We start from the raw sequence: 20671 nt of genomic DNA, 5'->3' as shown, positions 1-20671 counted from the left end.
TAATTTTGTATTTAAATGAAATTGCCATTTAAATCCATTAATGAATGGATTAACGAGATTCCCACTGTCCTTATCTACTATCTAGCGAAACCACAGCCAGAGGAACGGGCTTGGAGAAATCAGGACTAGAAACGTCTTTTCGTAGGAGTGTTAATATGTTTTTCTTTGTAGCGATTTACGTTTCACTGTGGTGTATGATGGATGACCTCTTGCCACTGTAGTGGCGTTGTCAATTCTCGCCCGTTGACACAAGCTTGATGGACTGGAAGGATGGGTCCTTGACCAACAAGGCACTTGTTTTGTATCTGAAATCGCGTCTTCTTGGCTCTGTCAGAGAGTTATAACATATTTATGTTTACAGTCGTGGCGGCGGCAGTTGCTCCAAAGACTTCTTTGTAAAAAGCAAAGAACCGTGGAGAACATGTAAATACTTGTTTAAGATCGTGGCCACTTGGCGGATTTTGTATTGTTCAGTATGGGTATACAGCGATAGCCTTCAAACCCTGCAATGAAATATTACACAGCTTACGTGACAACTGTCATGTATCGTTTTAATTTTTTACAAGTATCATTTAAAACTTTGATTCAACAGTGAAATATATTGTATTTCAGAACTTCTGTGGTTCTTTTCTCTTGTCCTAATTTTCTCAGGTTTTTGTATGCCAGAACGTCCGATGTGCTGTGTGAAATTTTCTGTCCCTTGTGTAAATACAGTTGCTTTACAGCGGCTGTATTTGATAGACGGATATAGGAATTCGAAACCCCAGTGCCTTCTCAGCAAGTCGGAAGCGTGAAAGGACATTTGAAAAAAAAAACTGACCATACATATGACTTTGCTTATTCACCGACAAACGGACAGTATGAAAGCCGCGTCACGTGCTGTGACAAGGTGTGCAATGTTAACTCCAACACAGAGAAACACACTTTTTTGAAGCACACATGCTACACACAGAACACAGAAAGTTGACGTATGCATTTAACAACCACGTCTTTTAATGAAAGCGTATATAAAAACCAATATTATTCAGTTAGTCGGTGTTATATGCAGAGCTATTCATCTAACTTAATCTCCATGCGCTGTAGCAAAACCAACTTGGACACGCCATCAAAAGGACTAGTAACATATTCTCTTGTAGGGCTTATCTACACAACTTATTTTTCGTATTGCTGTTTTAAATCATTTCGTTATCGTCGCTAATTAAGGTTTATTGATTAAGGCTTTAATCAGGGATTCATATAATACTACAAGCCAGTAAGTAACTCCATATTTAACTTTCATCACAATAGATAATACACTTTTAGTTATCTACTATACACCGTTTCATTATCTGAGTTCATTTTTCTCAACACTAACACACTTTTGACGTTTATTTGTTAGATTTGATTCCGCCATAAAGGTTTTGTAGATTATTATGCTCCCATTAATGAATATGTCGTATAATAGAACATAAACATAGCATACAAGGGTTAGAACTTGTAACGGTTCGTTCTTATCTTCTCACAGGACGTTTCGTTCCCATGAAGAGGCAAAAAGTTGACCGAAACGTCGTCCAGTGTTAACACATTTTAAAATACAATTTTAAATTTTGTAATATATGGTTAGATGTGCACGTGTTTTGTCTGTGATGCTTGTCCGATCGATGGAAAAATCTTAAGATATATTCATCAGTGTTTGTGTGTAATAATGTATGCGTTAGATTTATGAAAAAACCAAAAGTGGTATTCTGATTGTTCCTTAAGCAACGTATGTCATCAGAAGTTACTTCTAAACATTATTCCCTTTGAAACAAGGGAAAAAATATCGCTTTGAAACTTATTGTAGTGTGGGATGTGGGCTAGTTCAGTGACATGCACGTGTACGTGAAATACGGTTCTGTATCACACTTGGCAATAACTTTCGATTATAAATTAATAACGATTTTATTTTTAATTTTAGTAAAGAGTTAAGGAAAACGTTGAAATAAAGTTTGTTCCACGTATAATGTTTTTACGAACTTCGTATCTGTATTATATGTATTCAAGCATGCTTCTCGGAGTGGAAAGTTGTCGCCTATAGGGTCTTGCCGTGGGTTAACATCTGCTCTTCAAAATGTATTGGTTTTCTATACTGGTGGGCTTTAATAAGAACCAGACATTTTTATGAACGTTTAAGTACACTACTTCCATCGTTGTTTGTTCAGAATTGGCGTCTGCGCCACTAGAGATTAGGTGTCAAATTCCAGTGTTTGTGAATGGTTTCTTTATTGGTTGAAAAACGATATTACGTTGGAATTCACATCGAACGAAATTAAAGTTTCCTTAGTAGATTTAGCACGCGACAAAGGCAAAAAAATAAAATGAATTCCAAACAATTATTTTCTCCGTTACGTAATACGTTTTAAACCATGTTTTTTTATTAAACTGTATTTATTAGATACGCATGTGAGATGAAAAACGGATAGCAGTTTATGCCCTATTATCAGCGATATGGAGAAAACCCACTTGTAGAGAAAAATATACATGTAAAAACGGCTCGTTTGGGTTGAGAATTTTTTTTTTTTTTTTTTTTTTTACGTAGAGGAGTGAACAACGTTTCGACCAATACAAATAAACACCTTTATACCCATATTAAAAATAATATAAAAAATCATAATAAAATAAATAATATAAATTTATGTATTCAAACATCTAAGCACGCCCTCTACATTTTGACACACAGTTACACAACCCCTTTAAAACATGTGGTCACCTTCCGGTCAGTTACCTCTTTCTTTCTTTGTGAACCTGACGATGACCGAAGAAGGTCGAAACGTTGTTCGCTCCTCTACATAAAAAAAAACAATTTCTCAACGCAAACGAGCCGTTTTTACATATATAATTTACGCCCTAACCACCTGGCCCGATTCTAAAGTAACTTATTCTGTGGTGACCTGTTTAAATTGTTAAAATATATTCTACTGTTTATGACCATTTCTGAATTATTTGTTCTCTTCTGGTTTTGCTGTTGTAATTATTGTATGATGGATTTTTTTTTGTATTATAGCTAATGTGCAATGCGAGCTACTTGACACGAATTCTAGGGCAATTCTGATATAATTACCTTCGTAAGAAAACAATGTGAAATCCAGATAACATGGTAAAGTCTTGTTTAACTATTAATGGTAAAATAATGCGGTTAGTAAAACCGGATTATACATTTCTGATTATAATGTCTCATACACTTGCTTCGCCTCATGAGACGGAATATAGTGTTTGTAATTACATTTATTCCGGTGTTCTTACAGTTTTAGAATCGATTGCTTCTGTATATCAGTGTAATTAATTTTCATGTAATTTGAGAAGTTACTTTAAAGAAATATTTAAAATAAAAAAAAATATAATCTGTGAAAAACATTGAATTTGGTTTTCGTACATAAGTGATGGTAAGGTTAATATAAGTTAATAATAAATCAGATATGTGTTCAGTGAAAAAGGAAAACATTGAATTTGGCTTCCGTCCATAAGTGTTGGTAAGGTTAATATAAGTTAAAAATAAATCAGATATATGTGTGTATAATTATATAATCTAATTATATCGATCATGCATACAAATCCATTAGGACAAAAAATAAAACAGACAGAATTTGCAGAAAAGCAATGACAGGGGGCAGCACTATAAATGCTCGAGCTTCTAGATCACAAACAGATTGGTGGATTCTGAGCACGTGGTTCCTCACTCGCCAATTTACAGAAACAAAAACATATTGAATGGAACGAATTCTTGTTCTCTTCTAAATAAACAGAAAGATTATGTGTAAAAACTCTGAATAAAATATTTTTCTAGTTTAAAATCGGTCAATTATCGAATTTAATCTATTAATATATAAGGACTCGGGTGTTGTAATAAGCATTCTGACTATGTATATATATATATATCATTGCCTGATTTGTTTTTCAGATTTAAAATAACTTTAGAAAGAGCACATCGCAGTGCCTAAATGTCCAATTCTGTGTGATTGAAATAAAAACAGAACGTGAGCTTAGTGAAATTCCACAACTTTGAATATTTTGTCAAATTTTAACGTAGTCTGCCAGTTTGTATTATGAGGTATTGTTTAGTCGTTTTTGTTTCGCAGGTCTGGGAAAACGTTTCGAACGAAGCCACAAACTTTGTACGGTCACTTCTCCGATGTGATCCCACGCAAAGATTAACGGCTGTTCAAGCATTACAACACCCGTGGATTTTGGAAGGGCCCGGAACCCCATCCTCGGATCGCAGGCGGTCAGCGACGACTCCTTCACAAGGTGTCCGTTACACTGCTAGTCAGAAGTCCGGGTCGGGTTGGTCTGTTCAATCTTTACGTTCCGGACACCGGAGGGTCGGGGTTCACCACCTCGAAGAATTACAAGCCGACCCCGAAGTCGCAGGAATGATCAGGTTCGTTGGTCACTTGTAGGGGTTAAAGGTCAGAATTCGGCAACGTAATGGATTAGTTGAAATATGGTTTCTATAATTCTGAAATAGATTTGGATCGTGGAGAAGGACAAAAAAAAAAGAAAAAAAGAGAGCAGATATATTGAGGAGTTAAAAAAATCTGGGTAAAATAAACTATATATCAACTATTTTCAGCAAGTTCATAAGGCAGAAAACGTAATCTGATGGTGGACAAGACAGAGTTGACGAACATTATTCGTGAAATAAAGCATCTATTAACAGCAATCCCCTGTCTTTAATTTAAGCTCGTGTTGTAAGGGGAGTGTCAGGGCTCAAAACTGGGGGCGAATTCGAAACCCAGTGCGTGAACAAGGATGCAATATCCACCCACACTAAATATAGCTAGTTGAGTCCTTATCTCGTAATGACAGTCGATACGTATTAGATACCAACGGTTTGTAACACAGTTTGAGTATGATAATTTATCTTTATTAGTAACGTTGCGGCAAGTACTTCACAGCTTCGTGGAATTCTCTTCGTAGTTTCAGGTTTCATCAACTTAATGTCAGCTCACAAGAGAAGTTAATATCATGTTTGCAGTATCAACAATAATGGATTAGACATTCTGATTTTTTTCTGCACAAAATACTTGTGTTTACTGAAAGCCCGCCTCATTGTGTGAGGATACACCAGTCGATGTATCTACCCAATCGTATCATGCCTTCAAGATACGACTTATTTTTACCTATAAGTAGTATGGTATTCAAACCTTTAGAACAAAACCTCCAATAATTTTTTTTTTCCATTGGCTGGATATATATTTTTACTAGCTTATTTAGTGTGGGTTGACTTACTTTTACTTTACTTACTTTTTTTAAAATTTCGCACAAAGCGACTCGAGGGCTATCTGTCCCTAATTTAGCAGTGTAAGGCTAGACAGAAGGCAGCTAGTCATCATCACCCACCGCCAACTCTTGGGCTAATCTTTTACCAACGAATAGTGGGATTGACCGTAACATTATAACGCCCCCACGGCTGAAAGGGTGAGCATGTTTGGCGCGAACCCGCGACCCTCAGGTTACTAAGCGCACGCCTTAACGCGCTAGGCCATGCCAGGCCCCGTGTGGGTTGATAAACGTGTCTTAAGTATACTCAATGGGTTTACAGCCCTCCACTATCAACTCTGCCCTTACACGTAGATATTTATAATTATAGGAATACTGTAGGAATTTGCCTAAGACTCATTGTATATTTTCCGAAATGCTCAATAAAGACGTAGTTAATCATTCACGTGTAGTGTCGCTGAGTCAACTAGCAGGGCCGCGTGATAAGTAGGAAAGAATTTTGGGAAACCTTTGGTGTCTACTGAAAGTGGGTTTTCTCGGGGCACTGCTGTTTTCCTCCACAGCCAAATGTCAGACATTGGATCTTTAGATCCCAGACAAGGCAACTATTGCCATGCCCTGAATCGGGTCGTTTCGCGTTTATGTCCATGTTCATATTTACTTTGACCTCTGCTTTTCGGGATCTGGTATGGCTGGTTTCTCCGGTGCTACCTTTATCTCGCCAATCAATATTATGACAAACCTCACTCCTTCACCTAAAAAGAGTCAAAACAACCCCCCCCTACTAATTTTGATAATCTTTCACGTAAGGGGACGAAGAGGAACCACAACGTTCCTGATCACCCCCCGTTGGAGAGAGAATTCTTCTGATTTCTTTCTCTCTAAACTAAACCTCTGCCATGTTAGTTTGCATTTGTAAGAGGGCACAGGGCACGGGCAAAATAGTTTAAAGTATTTCGTCTTCTCAAGAAGTTCACACACAAGTTAAAGTTAACTGTTAAACTGTAATTGAATCAACAACTGAATAATTAATATGTTTATCTATTACAGGTAACTCCACATCCAGCTAAAACCAAACTGTAATTTATCTTTGTTCAACATGTACGAATGCTAGCAGACCTTTATTTGAACTGAGTGTGATAAAAGAAATTGAAGTCGTCACTGGTCTGGTTTTACAAGACAACATTTCGTCACGAACCGTCAAGAATTGCAACCCAATGTTACATAAGACATTCTTAAATATCACACGTGAAATATCCGTGTTGTTACAGCCGTATATCTTCTGTATAACACTTATGTAACGCGTATTTCATTATTTGCTCAGATTGTAAGTACGATTTTCCATATTTAACTTGTATTCTAAAATGGTTATAAAGTCCACATTGTAGCGAGTATAATACGTTCTGGCAAAAAAGTACGATATTTTTTATGGTAAATATTTGATGTAAACATAAATCAGGTCCATTGTCTTAAATGGAATAATATATATTGATATTTTTAAAAACAGTTGTTGTACATAAAATTAGTCTATTCTAGTACAAGTGACCTTCGATTAACAAGTTATGTAAATGTATAAAAACACCAACATAGTTTTCAGTCGCTTATTACTGTGCGCGATAACTGATATGTACAATTTCAGATTTATGTAGAACTAGTTTTACAATAAAACTTTGTCCAAAACAAAACTGCCAAGACTTTAAAAGCTTGTGCGAAGAAGTGGAACCACTTCCAAAATTATGAACGACACAACCACTTCACACACCCAAACTTTATTGAGGCTTGTTTACAAAGATGATATATAGCTATCTTTTCATTTCTTCTTAGGTTTTTTCGGTTTCGACACTGGATTATTCTTAGCCTGTGCTTTCAATTTCAGGAATTTCCTCCGAATTTCACGATTCATCTAAACATCAAAGTTTATTAATTAGAAAATATATCGATATAAAATATTTAGTGAAAAACCACATACCCCCATGCTGTCACAAATGTGCTCTGCAGCGCCATCTGCTGGTCCTAAATACTTAAATCAACCCGATCTTTATAAATACAGATACGAAATTCCAGGTTTCTTTGCAGAAACATCTCAGTAGATACCTTCGGAAGGGTCAGTTTATTATTCAAAATTAAAGTAAAACAGTCCGTGTTGTCTACATAAGTTATCTAGATCTCATGTGACAAAATTCTCAATGCTGGAATCATATATATTATATATATTTCTAAACTTAGGTATAAAATGTAACTGTCAACATCTGCAAATAAAATTTTACATTACTGGTAAACCAGCCAACTCCGTAAGCCTTACGTATTTTGTAGACTTCCAATATGTCACATGCTCAGCTTCTGGAACATAACTGAACACAAAGTTATCAATTGTATTGATAAAAACGTTATGTTATTTCTAGTGTCGCCTGCGTACATAAACATTTTTAACAAATATAGTTAGATTAAAGATTCACAATATACTTTGACGAATCTATGGTAATTATGTAGTCAGAAAACATTTTCCAACTTAGCTTTCATTGTCACGAGACTACCTGTAAACCAACATGCAAGTCCTCATGTTAGCCTTTTACCAGATACGATAAAATACACCCCAATGATATTCAAATTTACTTGCTGTTTACTATAGCATATCCTTCAAAGTATTTTCCTCTGAAATTTATAAGTCAATAAACTTAGATCGAATATTCAATCAGTTTATGACATCACTGACAACAATTGTAATTCTTACGGAAACAATAAATTTATTTGTTTGTTTTGAATCTCGCGCAAAGTTACTCGAGGGCTACCTGCCCTAGCCGTCCCTAATTTAGCAGTGTAAGACTAGAGGGAAGGCAGCTAGTCATCACCACCACCATCAATTCTTGGGCTTGTCTTTTACCAACGAGTAATGGGATTAACCGTACATTATAACCCTCATATTATAATGCCCCTCATGGCTGAAAGGGCGAGCATGTTTGGTGCGATGGGGATTCAATCCCACGACTCCCAGATTACGAGTCGAATGCCTTAACCACCTGGCCATACCAGGGCCCCACTACCAAAGGTTTATCATTTAAGATGTAATCAATTTTAATCAGTTACCAGGTTATCTCTAAGATAATTTCTGTAGTAAGATTATTTCCACAACAAAAAAACTAATTACATAGTATGTAACTACTGAAAAACAAAATGTTTACTTACTGCCTGCTTTGCTTTATACAGCTTAAAACGATCAAAATCATTCATCTTGGACCTCTGTTGGGCAAATAAAACAATTATTTAACTGAAATATTAACACATTTTAAATATTGTATTTCACTTTTCCAATTACACTAAACAGAAAAATAACCATACCAGTGAAACATGTTCTATTCATTTCCTTCGACGAATCTAGTTTTAACTGTATCATAGACCACGTGTTTAGTTTTCTTAGAACAAATCTTTCTATACTAATGCCGTAAGAACATATTTTAACACCTACACTTCAAGCTAAATTAAATGTCTTGAAAAACAAGATGAGAAACCTTCTCTTAATAATAATAACAGGGTAAAGTGATTTGAAACAATTAATGTTAGATACGATAATTTCTACAACCAATATTATTGAATAACGTATACCCAATATTACTTACTTACCCGTAAGAATACGTTTGTGAAATTGAAATATACCATTTTTAAAATATTCACCAATCAACCAGGAAAATGTATGTACGAGTTTTAATATAATGATAAAAAATATATGAATTCCCATATACAATAATTTTATTCCATGGGGGCGCTGATGTCAGACATCAGCTATCTTTATTCGATTGGCTTGTTAGTATTCAAAGCTAAAGGAAAAATTAATTTTGCCACAAAGTAACAAATATGTGTTTTTATTAAATAATCACCAGACAAGTTTATAAGAATCAGCAAATTCTGGATAAAAACTTTACGACTCTCATAAAGTCACCTTCCATACATTATAGTATGGGGTTAGACAAGGGGCAAACACTATATACCTCTTTAGCCCCATCTAGTGACAGCCAAAAGAAATTTTAGACAAAAATAAGTTAATATTTTTCTCTATGGCAGTTTCATTTAAAGCAAATTAAAGGATATTCGTAACTGATAAACAAGTACAATAGTATGCTCCATACGGCTGGTATGGGTATTAAAACTTTATTTAATAAAGTCCAGAACAACGTTTCGACCTTCTTGTGTCATCTTCAGTTTAAACAGCTACAAAATGTTTGTTAACCTGACGATGACCTAAGGTCAAAAACGTTATTCTGTACTTTTTTTTAGTTTTAATATCCATACCAGCCGTCTCATTAATACAAGAACTTATATAAATACTTTGCAATCCAGTTATCTGAATTAGCACCTGTTTAACTTCCAAAACTGTCCAAACAACCATACACATACAGTGGTTATTTAAACACCCATTCTGGCATAAATATGGAGAGTTTACCGTTAAAAACCACGACTATAAAGTACCGAAAGTAATATTTTACAAAGCTTCATCTTGGTAAACCCAAAAATAAATGATATAGATTCCTCGGAGCAGTCAGCTCTAGTCCGTCAACACATATCGATCTGACGGCAATTCCTATCAAACGCTTAGGTTCATCATTCTGCTCCTAAAGAAGTGTAAACCTACTAATTATGACGAAGATTTTGTCTGATTTCTAATTCCATTAAGTGTTCAAACATCTGAAGAAAGGAAGTCTACTGAATGAAGCAACAAATTAACAACTGATGTTTATAACATTGGAGTAGATGCAAGCCACGAGACCACTCTGCACCCAGATCTAGAACAATAATAATACCAAGAACTGAGCAACACATCCAGCAACCCAGTGTGGCATCACTGTTCACCTGGTTCATACCAGGATCATCGGCACAGCTCCACTTCGGACAGATTAAGACATGCTTGAAGTTAAAGTTTTCTACAAGACTTGTTATTATCATAACTTAGAACAAATTGAAAGAACACAACTAAACTTAGTGTCAGGCTGTTTCTGCACCCAGACTTGGGAGTTACAGCCCTCTCCCCAATCATTAATCTGCACCTAGTGACACCTACCAATGAACAAAGTATAATCATGTTTATAAAATTACATCCAGTTTATTCAGAAAATTGAAAAAAAAAACTTACACAAAAACACAGGTTTTTATATTCATTAACTTTAACAGAACTGTCAAAAAACCAGCTAAAACTATCAGATGACATCTAGAGGTTCAAATTCATCTTTTTTGGCTGCATAGTTTCCACAAATATTTTGTTTTTTTGATGTGACATCTAAAGAAACTGTCAGCATTGAAAATGTGAAAATATTATAACAAAAACTTGCATCTTTCTACACTCTCATCAAGTTACACGAATTGTAAGTTGTTTCTCTTCATGGCCAAACTACTAATATACCTACAGCTATGCTCAATTTTGGAATGTTGACTACAGGGAAGTCAAATGGTTGGAAGCACCTACAGCTAACCTTTAGATCCCCAGACCTGCATGATGATCAGTCAAATGCACAATGACCAAGCCAACCCTAACAAAATCCAATCAACTTGTTTTACAAAAACTACTTTCTTATGATACTTATAAGATACCACACTCCTCACAAAGTTAGTGTTACAGCTAAGGTGGCAGCCCCTAAAGAAATATCTCTTTTAGAAACACATCATTAAGCTATCATCTCTGACTCCTAAGCAAGCCTCTTATCAACTGATATCGGTTCAAACAGAAGAGCATTTGTCACACATTCTAAGCCAAGACCATAGGTAATCTACACACACCACAACTACCAAGGTTTTAAAGCAGTAACTGATGTAACTACACTTGCATTCAAAGATGTAAAGGTAAAACTGTCTCCGTATTTCGAACACTTCCACCTTTCCTCCTAAAGAACTACTAGTGACATATTATGGAATGAACATACCAAAACCAACAATCTTTTGTCTTTTTCATGTGTGAAATTAAGTATATGAAACTCTTTTGTTGAAATAATTTCCAATGAACCTTTTAAATCAATGGTATAGAGAGTACAGAATTCCCTGATCTACTATTAATGTTTGTTTCTGTGATAATTCAGGGGGAGATTCCAAAGAGGGTAAGAAGTTAGCTACTACATGTAACTTTCCCAGTAAGCTACCCCCACCCCCCCTCATTTGATCATCCGTGACATTTCATTATTACAACAAAAAACATTTTTTTCTAACTTTCCAGAAGTCCTATGCACTTCACTGGCTGTTCTTAGATCAAACACAAGGATTTTCCTAACTTTTGTTTGGTGGCTTTTGAAAGTTATACAGTGTATTAACCCTTCTGCAATGGGCTTGGTTTAATACACACGTAAAATATTTATACTATCTCTTTAAATGCAGTATGTGTATCTTCACAAAATTTAGTAGACTTTTAGTAAAGATAACAAATCTTTTGTAATCCAAGAATCAGATATTTTATAAAGTTTCACTGAAGGTGTGTTTGTGAATATACTGTTTCATTAAGTCTGAGTATCCCAAAAATCATATATTATTTGTGTAACATTTAACACCTCCTAAATACAGTTCAAACATTTGTTTTCAGTAACACTTGTACTTTGTTATTTTCTCAACTGTAACTACGGGTCAATTTAACCAACACTGTAACCACCATAAAAAAAGTAGGAAATACAAACTATGTTTTCCATCGTACAATAACTACAAATTATAACATGAAAACACAAATGTTTAGTCTAAATAGTTGGAACCTCATAACATTATACCTATTTATCATTGACCATCTAGCAGAACTTGCATTGAAACAGAACGTTACTGTATTCAATAGTATAAAACTGACCTTTAGGTTTCACAAACAGACCTGTCTTAGCTGTGTAAACTAGAATTTTGTAATAGTCACATTTCAATTATTATACATTATATATTTATACAAGTTATTTCTGTTCAGAAACAACTATCCCTTGTACCTGACCTTTCTACGTGGTTGCCGTTTGCGACAGGGTTGCTAAGCCTATCAAATTTCACATGTGGAGGATATTAAATATTTTTTTAGGTTAATATATAAATAAAACACACGTTTGAAGTAACCCTTTAAAATGATAAATCACTACATTAATGTCACAGTATTTCACAATAATATATCAAACCTTGTTAGTAAGCTGCATGTGAATGTTAAAAAAAGATAGAGCCAACTAAAGACTTGACACGCCAGCTTAAAATCTTGGATTGAAAGAACAAGTCAACGTCTTGATATTTCAAAATGGCTAGGAAAACCACTAGAGGGTCATTCTGATTATTTGCATGTACATAAGTGTTTCCAAAAACAAAAAATGTGGATGGTGCCACCGTGTTTTTTTTCAGAACATAGGTGGTATCTAAGTCTATAGAAAAGATAGGAGGTTCTATTTTATATTCAGGCTTGTCATTATTCCCTAATTCATATGAAACAAGACTTTGGATTTGTACATCACAAACATCAATATTTAGAAATGTTCTTTTAATATTTAACACTAAAATATGAATTATAATTTGATACCAAACCTGCTGACATAAATTCATGAAACAGAATGATACAACCCATGATGCACTGCACTGTAAACTAAACTATGTTTCGATTTCAATGCTACATACAAGTGAACATATTTTGGTTTCTGAAATTTAAATTTCTCCAGCATCTCGACTACAAAAGTGACAGTAGTTACAGTCTATGTGCTCACGTACACCTGATGTTCCATCTCACCAGAAACTTGCACAAATTAATATATAATCGAGAGAGAATCATACATAAAGAGCCGTAGTTTTATAGGTTTACCCAATCAAATTTCATATTCTACACTTAAATGTAGCCATGACCACTTTTGCCTCGTAGTTATTAATTATATTACAGGTTCGTTAAGAACCGTTATTAAAAATAACAGTTACAACAGGCTCCAAGATAAAATCTACTGAAGACATTAAAATACTTAGCATATTACAATATATCTTTTCTCATAATAATTGAGGTCACATGGTATATAATATTTATTCAAATTTTCACAAACAGCACTTAAACCCATTAGTCACTCAACATCTGGGTATAATCGACACTTTGCGAGATGAGCTAATTTGTGTGAAAAATATAGAGCTGTTAAACAAAGAAATTACAGAAGATTATTTTACAGACAAAAATTACAAAACTTAAATTTACTCACCTATATTTAAAACTCAACTAAATACTAAATGAAAATATAAACATCTTACAACTGATTTTCCTTCAAACTTTGTACAATGCTGTTAATAATTTCCTACCAGTTTTCTCGCGTCAATCTTCTTTGCTGTGCTACTTTCCTTCCATTTGTCAGTGATTGATTCTTTTTCCCACGCTTTGCGTACAACTTTAGTTGAAGTGCTGTGCGGAATCTTTATTCGGAACTTAGTTAAGCGAAGACGTTTAAATGGCATGCCTTGACGTCCTACAGCTGTACAAGGGCCATCAACTAATGCCTGTAATTTTAAAAAGTGAAATTATAAATTAGAAAACTGGTATACTTATCACAACACAAATGAAAACATTAACCTAATTTAGTATAAATCTTCACATACTCATAAATTTACCCAATATTATAAATACACATTAAAATCAATTAAAACAATGAACTTTATACGAGTTTCTCTTAACATACATCACACACTAACTTTTAATATATTTAAATTCTTTCAAACTTTTAAGATCAATCTAAAGAATAAGACTTATTCTAATGATTCTTTCGAGCAGTCAGACCTACTCTGTCAACACATGTCGATCTGACGGCAATTCCTATCAACCTTGTAGGTTCATCATTCTGCTCCGACCCTTGTTACATTACGTTTAACAAATCTGTACCAACACTCATGATAAATTTGAGTCCTTCACTCTCATTAGACAAGAAAGGTAAAATGAAAATTACGTCGGGTTAACGGCTTTTTCCTGAAATATTCGGTGACACGGTGCTACATACATAATTCTTTGTACTACAGGTAACCTGTTTAGCACTCACATATTTAGTTCATGGCAAATTTCAATGAATTTCACTGGTAAATGTAACCCCAGGTAAACTCAGCAGTAAGAGTCTGTTAGTTGTTTCCATGGAAGGACATTTACAAAGACTGCTAAGATGATGAAGATACCAAAGAAAGCCGACCATTTTTTGCAGAAATGAATGACTTAGAACAGCAACCAATGGGCTCCAAAACCATAAAATGAAATCTTTGAATATGGAAGAGAAACCTTCCACACAAAGAGACACAAATGAAGCTAGGCATGTCTCAAAGTAATGCTATTAACAAAACACTGATGGACATGACGTATATGCACCTTCTCAAGTCGAACATTCATGTACATCCGACCACAATTTGAATCAAAAACTGCCTTAACAAGAAAATTTGGCCAAAGAAACTAAAATTGAAGCAGTAAAATCTGGCTACATGTAAATGTATTTGACAGAGCTCTATGTAACCATTTTACTTCTGATCTGCTCAAATGTAGCCTTATAAACCAACTACCATCTACTGTAAATACCTGTAGAAAGTCTGAGACTGATTTTGCCATCCTTGAAATTTGTTAAAGTAGAAACTGCAGCGTAAAAATAATAGTTATATCAATACAAAGTACTGAATAGTTTAATATCACAACACATCTCTAACTTATTGAAAAACTAAAATTTTATGCACGTAACGAAAGGAACCCAAATATCCAATCCTTTCTGCAATATTACATAACCACATGAAAACTTTCAGTGCTAACCTCCTAGGCTTGCATGTGTGTTTTTTTATAGCAAAGCCACATCGGACTATCCACTGAGCCCACCGAGGGGAACCGAACCCGACTTTAGCGTATACATCCATAGACTTGCCACTGTACTAATAGTGTGGCTGCATATTAGCAAGCTAATGCCTATATTTATCAGCTGGTTGAAATCAAACATTTGTATCTTATAATTTGCAGAATCACATCATTTTATATCTCCTTCATGGTATTTTGATTTTTATTGGAAATTTAAATACTGTAACAATATTTTCTGTCATGACTAATTATACTACAAGAATTACCAAAAATGAAAAAAGCAAACATTTGTTGATTAAAAATCTGCTTAATATTCCTATATACTAAGTAATTTGTCAGGAACCATGGCAAGTTAGAACTCAGGATTGGACAAGCCACAAGAGGTATCACAATACGTTATGAAATACGACAATTACAACCCAAAGTTTGAGACAACAAGTGACAATTTTAATTTCTTATATCTTATACAAAACACAACTCTCAAGCAGTAAATATCTTAATATTACACCTATTATAATGTGGAAGGTAATTTTCATTGAATTTGTGTTTTAATTTCAATAGCAACTTGTTCATAAGTGGTTAATTGTAACCCATAATTTTAAAGTTTAACACAAGTGTTAAAATCAAACTCTCAATAATGCTTGGTCCAATTCTAAAATTTTGATTTCCACCATGCTACTTCACTCACCCTGTTTTGATCTATAACATCCACTATGACACACAACTTCCCCGCATTATCTCCATGTGCAATACGGGCCACTCGGCCTATCTGCACCATATGCCTGAATGCCTGAAACATGAAAAATGTAAACTGAACATTGTACAAAAAAAAACACAGAAAAAAACTTACAGTATTTTTATAATGTTCAAGCAATAAAATAGTTTCTGTAAATAACTATAGATGAGTATTGATAGTGTATTTTATTGTCCAATAAAAACTTACAATCTTTCAGGAACAATTTAAATATCTTCTTAATTATCAAGAATTCTTAACAATTAATGAGTATTTCTGAGTAGACAACTAACTGACATATATTAAGGCAGTTCATCAAAATGAAAGTTAGAAGAACCATGCTCCTAACCCTTAAAAGCTTTTGTATGTATGAAAAAAAAAACCCTTGTGAAGAAATTATAAGTCATTTGGACTAAATTTAGGGGCTACACATGGAGTTTGTAATTTCACATGTAGCCCACATAAACATCTGGAGTGGATTATTTATTCTTCACTGCTGTACTTGTAATCTTGACCACTCCAGATGACCTTGCTATGTACTGCACATTTTGAAGTTCTTTTTAATTGTGTATGGTACAGCTGTTACCAGTGGTATAACTTTAATTATCATTTATCTATTGGTTACTGTAACATTTTTCATTTTTCAGAGTAATTGATACCTGTCACTGACTGATCATGACAACCCGTTCTTCGAATCGCTTTTCCAAACCAGATGATGAGTTTGAAGAAACAATACTTCCTTCTGAAGGACAAGTTCTTTCATTCTTTCTATACCTTCACGTTAAGAAGGGGAAGACAATTACGGAAAATGCCACAACATTGATCTTGCGTGCAAAAATTCTAGGAGAAAGCGAAATTCCAATGAACTGCAAAGATGATGCAGTTACTAAAGTACAGATGCTATGCACAGTTTATCAGTTTGAAGAAAGGGAAAAACAGAAGACCAGTCTCACAGATACAGAAGGAAAATGACTTTGAGGCAGAAATGTCCAACTTGCTTGACACAGCCACCTCTGATACCCTCACAGATAATTCCTGATTGCTCTATGGGAAGCCGATTGTAGAGAACCAAGGAGACCAACCAAGCTGCAAAAGAGAATCGATCTCTGAAGAGGAGGATAATGGAAGAAGTAAGCCACAACATCCTCAAACACAGTACAACTGGAGTAATCTTCCAGCAGCAGCACATTAATCTGTAAATGATAAGGAAAGCTCTGTTGTTGAAGGAGCCAAAATGTCTCAGAGTCCAAAGGAACAATATCTCAATCACTGTCTGTGGCTCTTGACAGGACAAAGCTGTCAGACAGGGCTGCTACTTATACCAGAAACAGTACACTCGACTGGTCAAAATCCTGAAGAATTCAACATCAACTGCTCCTCCATCCAATGCATGCGACAGAGTCACCAGAAAATGCTCACAGAAACTCTTGAAGACCGAGTTGCAAGATGATGTGCCTTTCATTGCCCATTGGGATGAAAAGCTCTTTAGGAACTTTACAAACAAGGTATATACTGACTGCCTATCAATTGTTGTTACTGGCAACAGGCTCTCCTAGATACTAGAAGTTGCCAAATTAGCAAATGGGACAGGATCAGAACAACTCACAGGTACAATAGCAGCTCTACACTACAGCTGTTAATACTGGGTGAAGCAAGATGCATGTGTTTTCATACATGTGCTGCAGAAGGATCTTTATATCTGGCATGTGGCCATCATATCTTAAAATTTCTTGCTGAGAGAGCTTTTAATTCATGAGTATTACTAAATGACCAGGTGTTGTGTTTCTTAAGAAGTTAAGATCAGTGGCAGTTTATTGACAAAACTTCATAAGTAACTGCAACTGATGACTAGGAGACAGCTAATGTAATCAATGACCCAGAGCTAGTGGCTTAGGCTGAAAAGTCAAACCACCTTCATGATGACCACTGGGAATTCATAGAGCTCTCATTAATCTTATGGGAGTCATTCCTCCATGAGGCATCAACCTTACAGTACCTGGTCCCATGCACCATGCTAGGTGGTTGTCCAAGGTAGTATGTTTGCTAAGATCTGGCTTTTCCATGATCAGTTTTTAACTGACAGACATGGGGAATAGTGGTCTTCAGCAGATGTTTGTCTTTGCAGATAAGATCTACCTCAAGAAATAGAATGAAGCTCCCCTGTCTGCATCAGTACCAAACAATGAACAATCTTCTGAAGGCTCTCCTCTCCATTCCACTCATCACTCCTCTGGTACCTGTCAGAGGAATTGGAGGTTCTTGCTTTCTTTTGATCCACCTGTGTGTGTCCTCTTCTATAAAGAAGCTTATGGTAAGGGCAAGGAAATGTGAAGGAACAGATGCTCCTAAGTGACAGACAGTCAATCCAACATCTGGTAATTTCAGCTCTCTGTCCTTGTGACTAGAGTCTTCATCCTTATCTGTTCACTGACTTCCAAGACCTAAACTGGATCCAGACACTTGGACAGCTAGAGAGGGTTATAAAGAAGCTCTCAAGGTTGTCAACAGCCTAACTGTCACAAATAATCATGGAGTTGCTCTCACTGAAGAATATAATCGTCTCCCAACAAGGGATGAACCTCAAACCCAGTATCTGCTTCAAGTTGTGATAGAACATTGCAGGTGGTTTCCCAATTCCAGCAAATCAATGGTTAGTGGGCAACAAAAAGTGGCTGGCAACCATTAGCCTTTGAGCAGCTAATGCTCCCTTTACAGGGAGGAGGCCAGAGTGCTTGCATTTTTAAGCCACCATAAGTTCTCCTGTTTATTATTATGAAAGTATCCTGAATAGGATATTTAACAAAACTGTGGAACCCATAAAACTTCCAGAAGTTTTACATTAAGGCAAAAATAAATTAAATATTAGAAGTAAAACAATTTTAAAAAAAACTCTCCCCCCATGTAGCTAAGATCTACCTTAATATATATATACTATGTAACTATATTTTCAGCCTCAGTTAATTTTACTCAGTAAATATTTAATCCTGGCACATGTTTTGGGGGACATAAAAGTTTGATTTATTAACACAGAAATGAACCAACACAAAATGAAATTCTACTGGTCCAAATTTTTCACTTTAATGATTAAATAACTACAAATAAAAATACACCCATATCTATAATCATTACACTGTTTATCATGCTATTATGATACAATGTATATGATGCAGATGGGAAACCCATGAGGTACACTGGGTATGTCAGGAATACTACACGTACAACTAAAGTCAAATTAACCATGTGGCAGTACAGAATTTAACACCTTTTTATCACACCCAGAAAAAATGGTTATGTAATTTTAAGTAAGCAGCCTGCTTTATATGAACCATTTACTTTGTATCAAAAAATAACCTCTAATCAGGTTTCTGATTAATCAGACTATATTTGTAGACACAGATAAGGGGAACTTGACAACTGGTTAACCAGTTGATTGTTGTTTCATCATCTCTAGCAGTTGAATGTGCCATATATGGTGTACACTTTGCAGTCACTGGGTTATTCGCTTGGGTAATTAACTGCTTGTATTCAACTAATCACTTTCTGTATCAAAGTACAAAGCTAGCCACACATTCAGATATGAATAAAAACTATATATCTCTGTACAGCATGTTTCAAACTCATCTAGCATGTATTAAAGTACAAACAAAGCTAGCAACATGTTCAGATATGAATAAAAACTATATATCTCTGTACAGCATGTTTCAAACTCATCTAGCATGTATTAAAGTACAAACAAAGCTAGCAACATGTTCAGATATGAATAAAAACTATATATCTCTGTACAGCATGTTTCAAACTCATTTAGCATGTATTAAAGTACAAACAAAGCTAGCAACTTGTTCAGATATGAATAAAACTATATATCTCTGTACAGCATGTTTCAAACTCATTTAGCATGTATTAAAGTACAAACAAAGCTAGCAACTTGTTCAGATATGAATAAAAACTATATATCTCTGTACAGCATGTTTCAAACTCATTTAGCATGTATTAAAGTACAAACAAAGCTAGCAACTTGTTCAGATATGAATAAAAACTATATATCTCTGTACAGCATGTTTCAAACTCATCTAGCATGTATTAAAGTACAAACAAAGCTAGCAACATGTTCAGATATGAACAAAAACTATATATCTCTGTACAGCATGTTTCAAACTCATCTAGCATGTATTAAAGTACAAACAAAGCTAGCAACATGTTCAGATATGAACAAAAACTATATATCTCTGTACAGCATGTTTCAAACTCATCTAGCATGTATTAAAGTACAAACAAAGCTAGCAACATGTTCAGATATGAATAAAAACTATATATCTCTGTACAGCATGTTTCAAACTCATCTAGCATGTATTAAAGTACAAACAAAGCTAGCAACATGTTCAGATATGAATAAAAACTATATATCTCTGTACAGCATGTTTCAAACTCATCTAGCATGTATTAAAGTACAAACAAAGCTAGCAACATGTTCAGATATGAATAAAAACTATATATCTCTGTACAGCATGTTTCAAACTCATCTAGCATGTATTAAAGTACATACAAAGCTAGCAACATGTTCAGATATGAATAAAAACTATATATCTCTGTACAGCATGTTTCAAACTCATCTAGCATGTATTAAAGTACAAACAAAGCTAGCAACATGTTCAGATATGAATAAAACTATATATCTCTGTACAGCATGTTTCAAACTCATTTAGCATGTATTAAAGTACAAACAAAGCTAGCAACTTGTTCAGATATGAATAAAAACTATATATCTCTGTACAGCATGTTTCACACTCATCTAGCATGTATTAAAGTACAAACAAAGCTAGCAACATGTTCAGATATGAATAAAAACTATATATCTCTGTACAGCATGTTTCAAACTCATCTAGCATGTATTAAAGTACATACAAAGCTAGCAACATGTTCAGATATGAATAAAA

The 20671-nt window shown here is 34.7% G+C and overlaps 2 protein-coding genes across 3 annotated transcripts in view; one reads left to right on the top strand and one right to left on the bottom strand.

Annotated features, from left to right (window-relative positions):
• LOC143246993 (serine/threonine-protein kinase H1 homolog) overlaps positions 1-6923 on the top strand; it is a 38482-nt gene extending 31559 nt beyond the window's left edge. Inside the window, exons 2-3 of one of the 2 annotated variants that reach the window (XM_076494286.1) lie at positions 4095-4396; positions 6289-6923. In XM_076494286.1, the coding sequence (XP_076350401.1) occupies positions 4095-4396; positions 6289-6292 (306 nt within the window). In that variant the 3' untranslated portion in view covers positions 6293-6923. Of the gene's footprint in view, positions 1-4094; positions 6210-6288 lie in introns of those variants that run through there. The other variant, XM_076494285.1, reaches the window with a different exon arrangement.
• Positions 6924-6991: 68 nt separating this feature from the next.
• Positions 6992-20671, bottom strand: part of LOC143246994 (large ribosomal subunit protein eL14-like) — a 35648-nt gene continuing 21968 nt past the window's right edge. The window contains exons 2-5 of the mRNA XM_076494287.1: positions 15693-15794; positions 13492-13686; positions 8422-8475; positions 6992-7141 (exon numbers count right to left, since the gene is read on the bottom strand). Of these exons, the coding sequence (XP_076350402.1) occupies positions 7049-7141; positions 8422-8475; positions 13492-13686; positions 15693-15794 (444 nt within the window). The 3' untranslated portion in view covers positions 6992-7048. The remainder of the gene's footprint in view (positions 7142-8421; positions 8476-13491; positions 13687-15692; positions 15795-20671) is intronic.

Source organism: Tachypleus tridentatus, chromosome 3 (assembly GCF_004210375.1).
Source record: "Tachypleus tridentatus isolate NWPU-2018 chromosome 3, ASM421037v1, whole genome shotgun sequence".
NCBI classification, from domain to species: Eukaryota; Metazoa; Arthropoda; class Merostomata; order Xiphosura; family Limulidae; genus Tachypleus; species Tachypleus tridentatus.
Note: the sequence above shows the minus strand (reverse complement) of the source record. Positions and strands in the feature narration are given on the sequence as shown.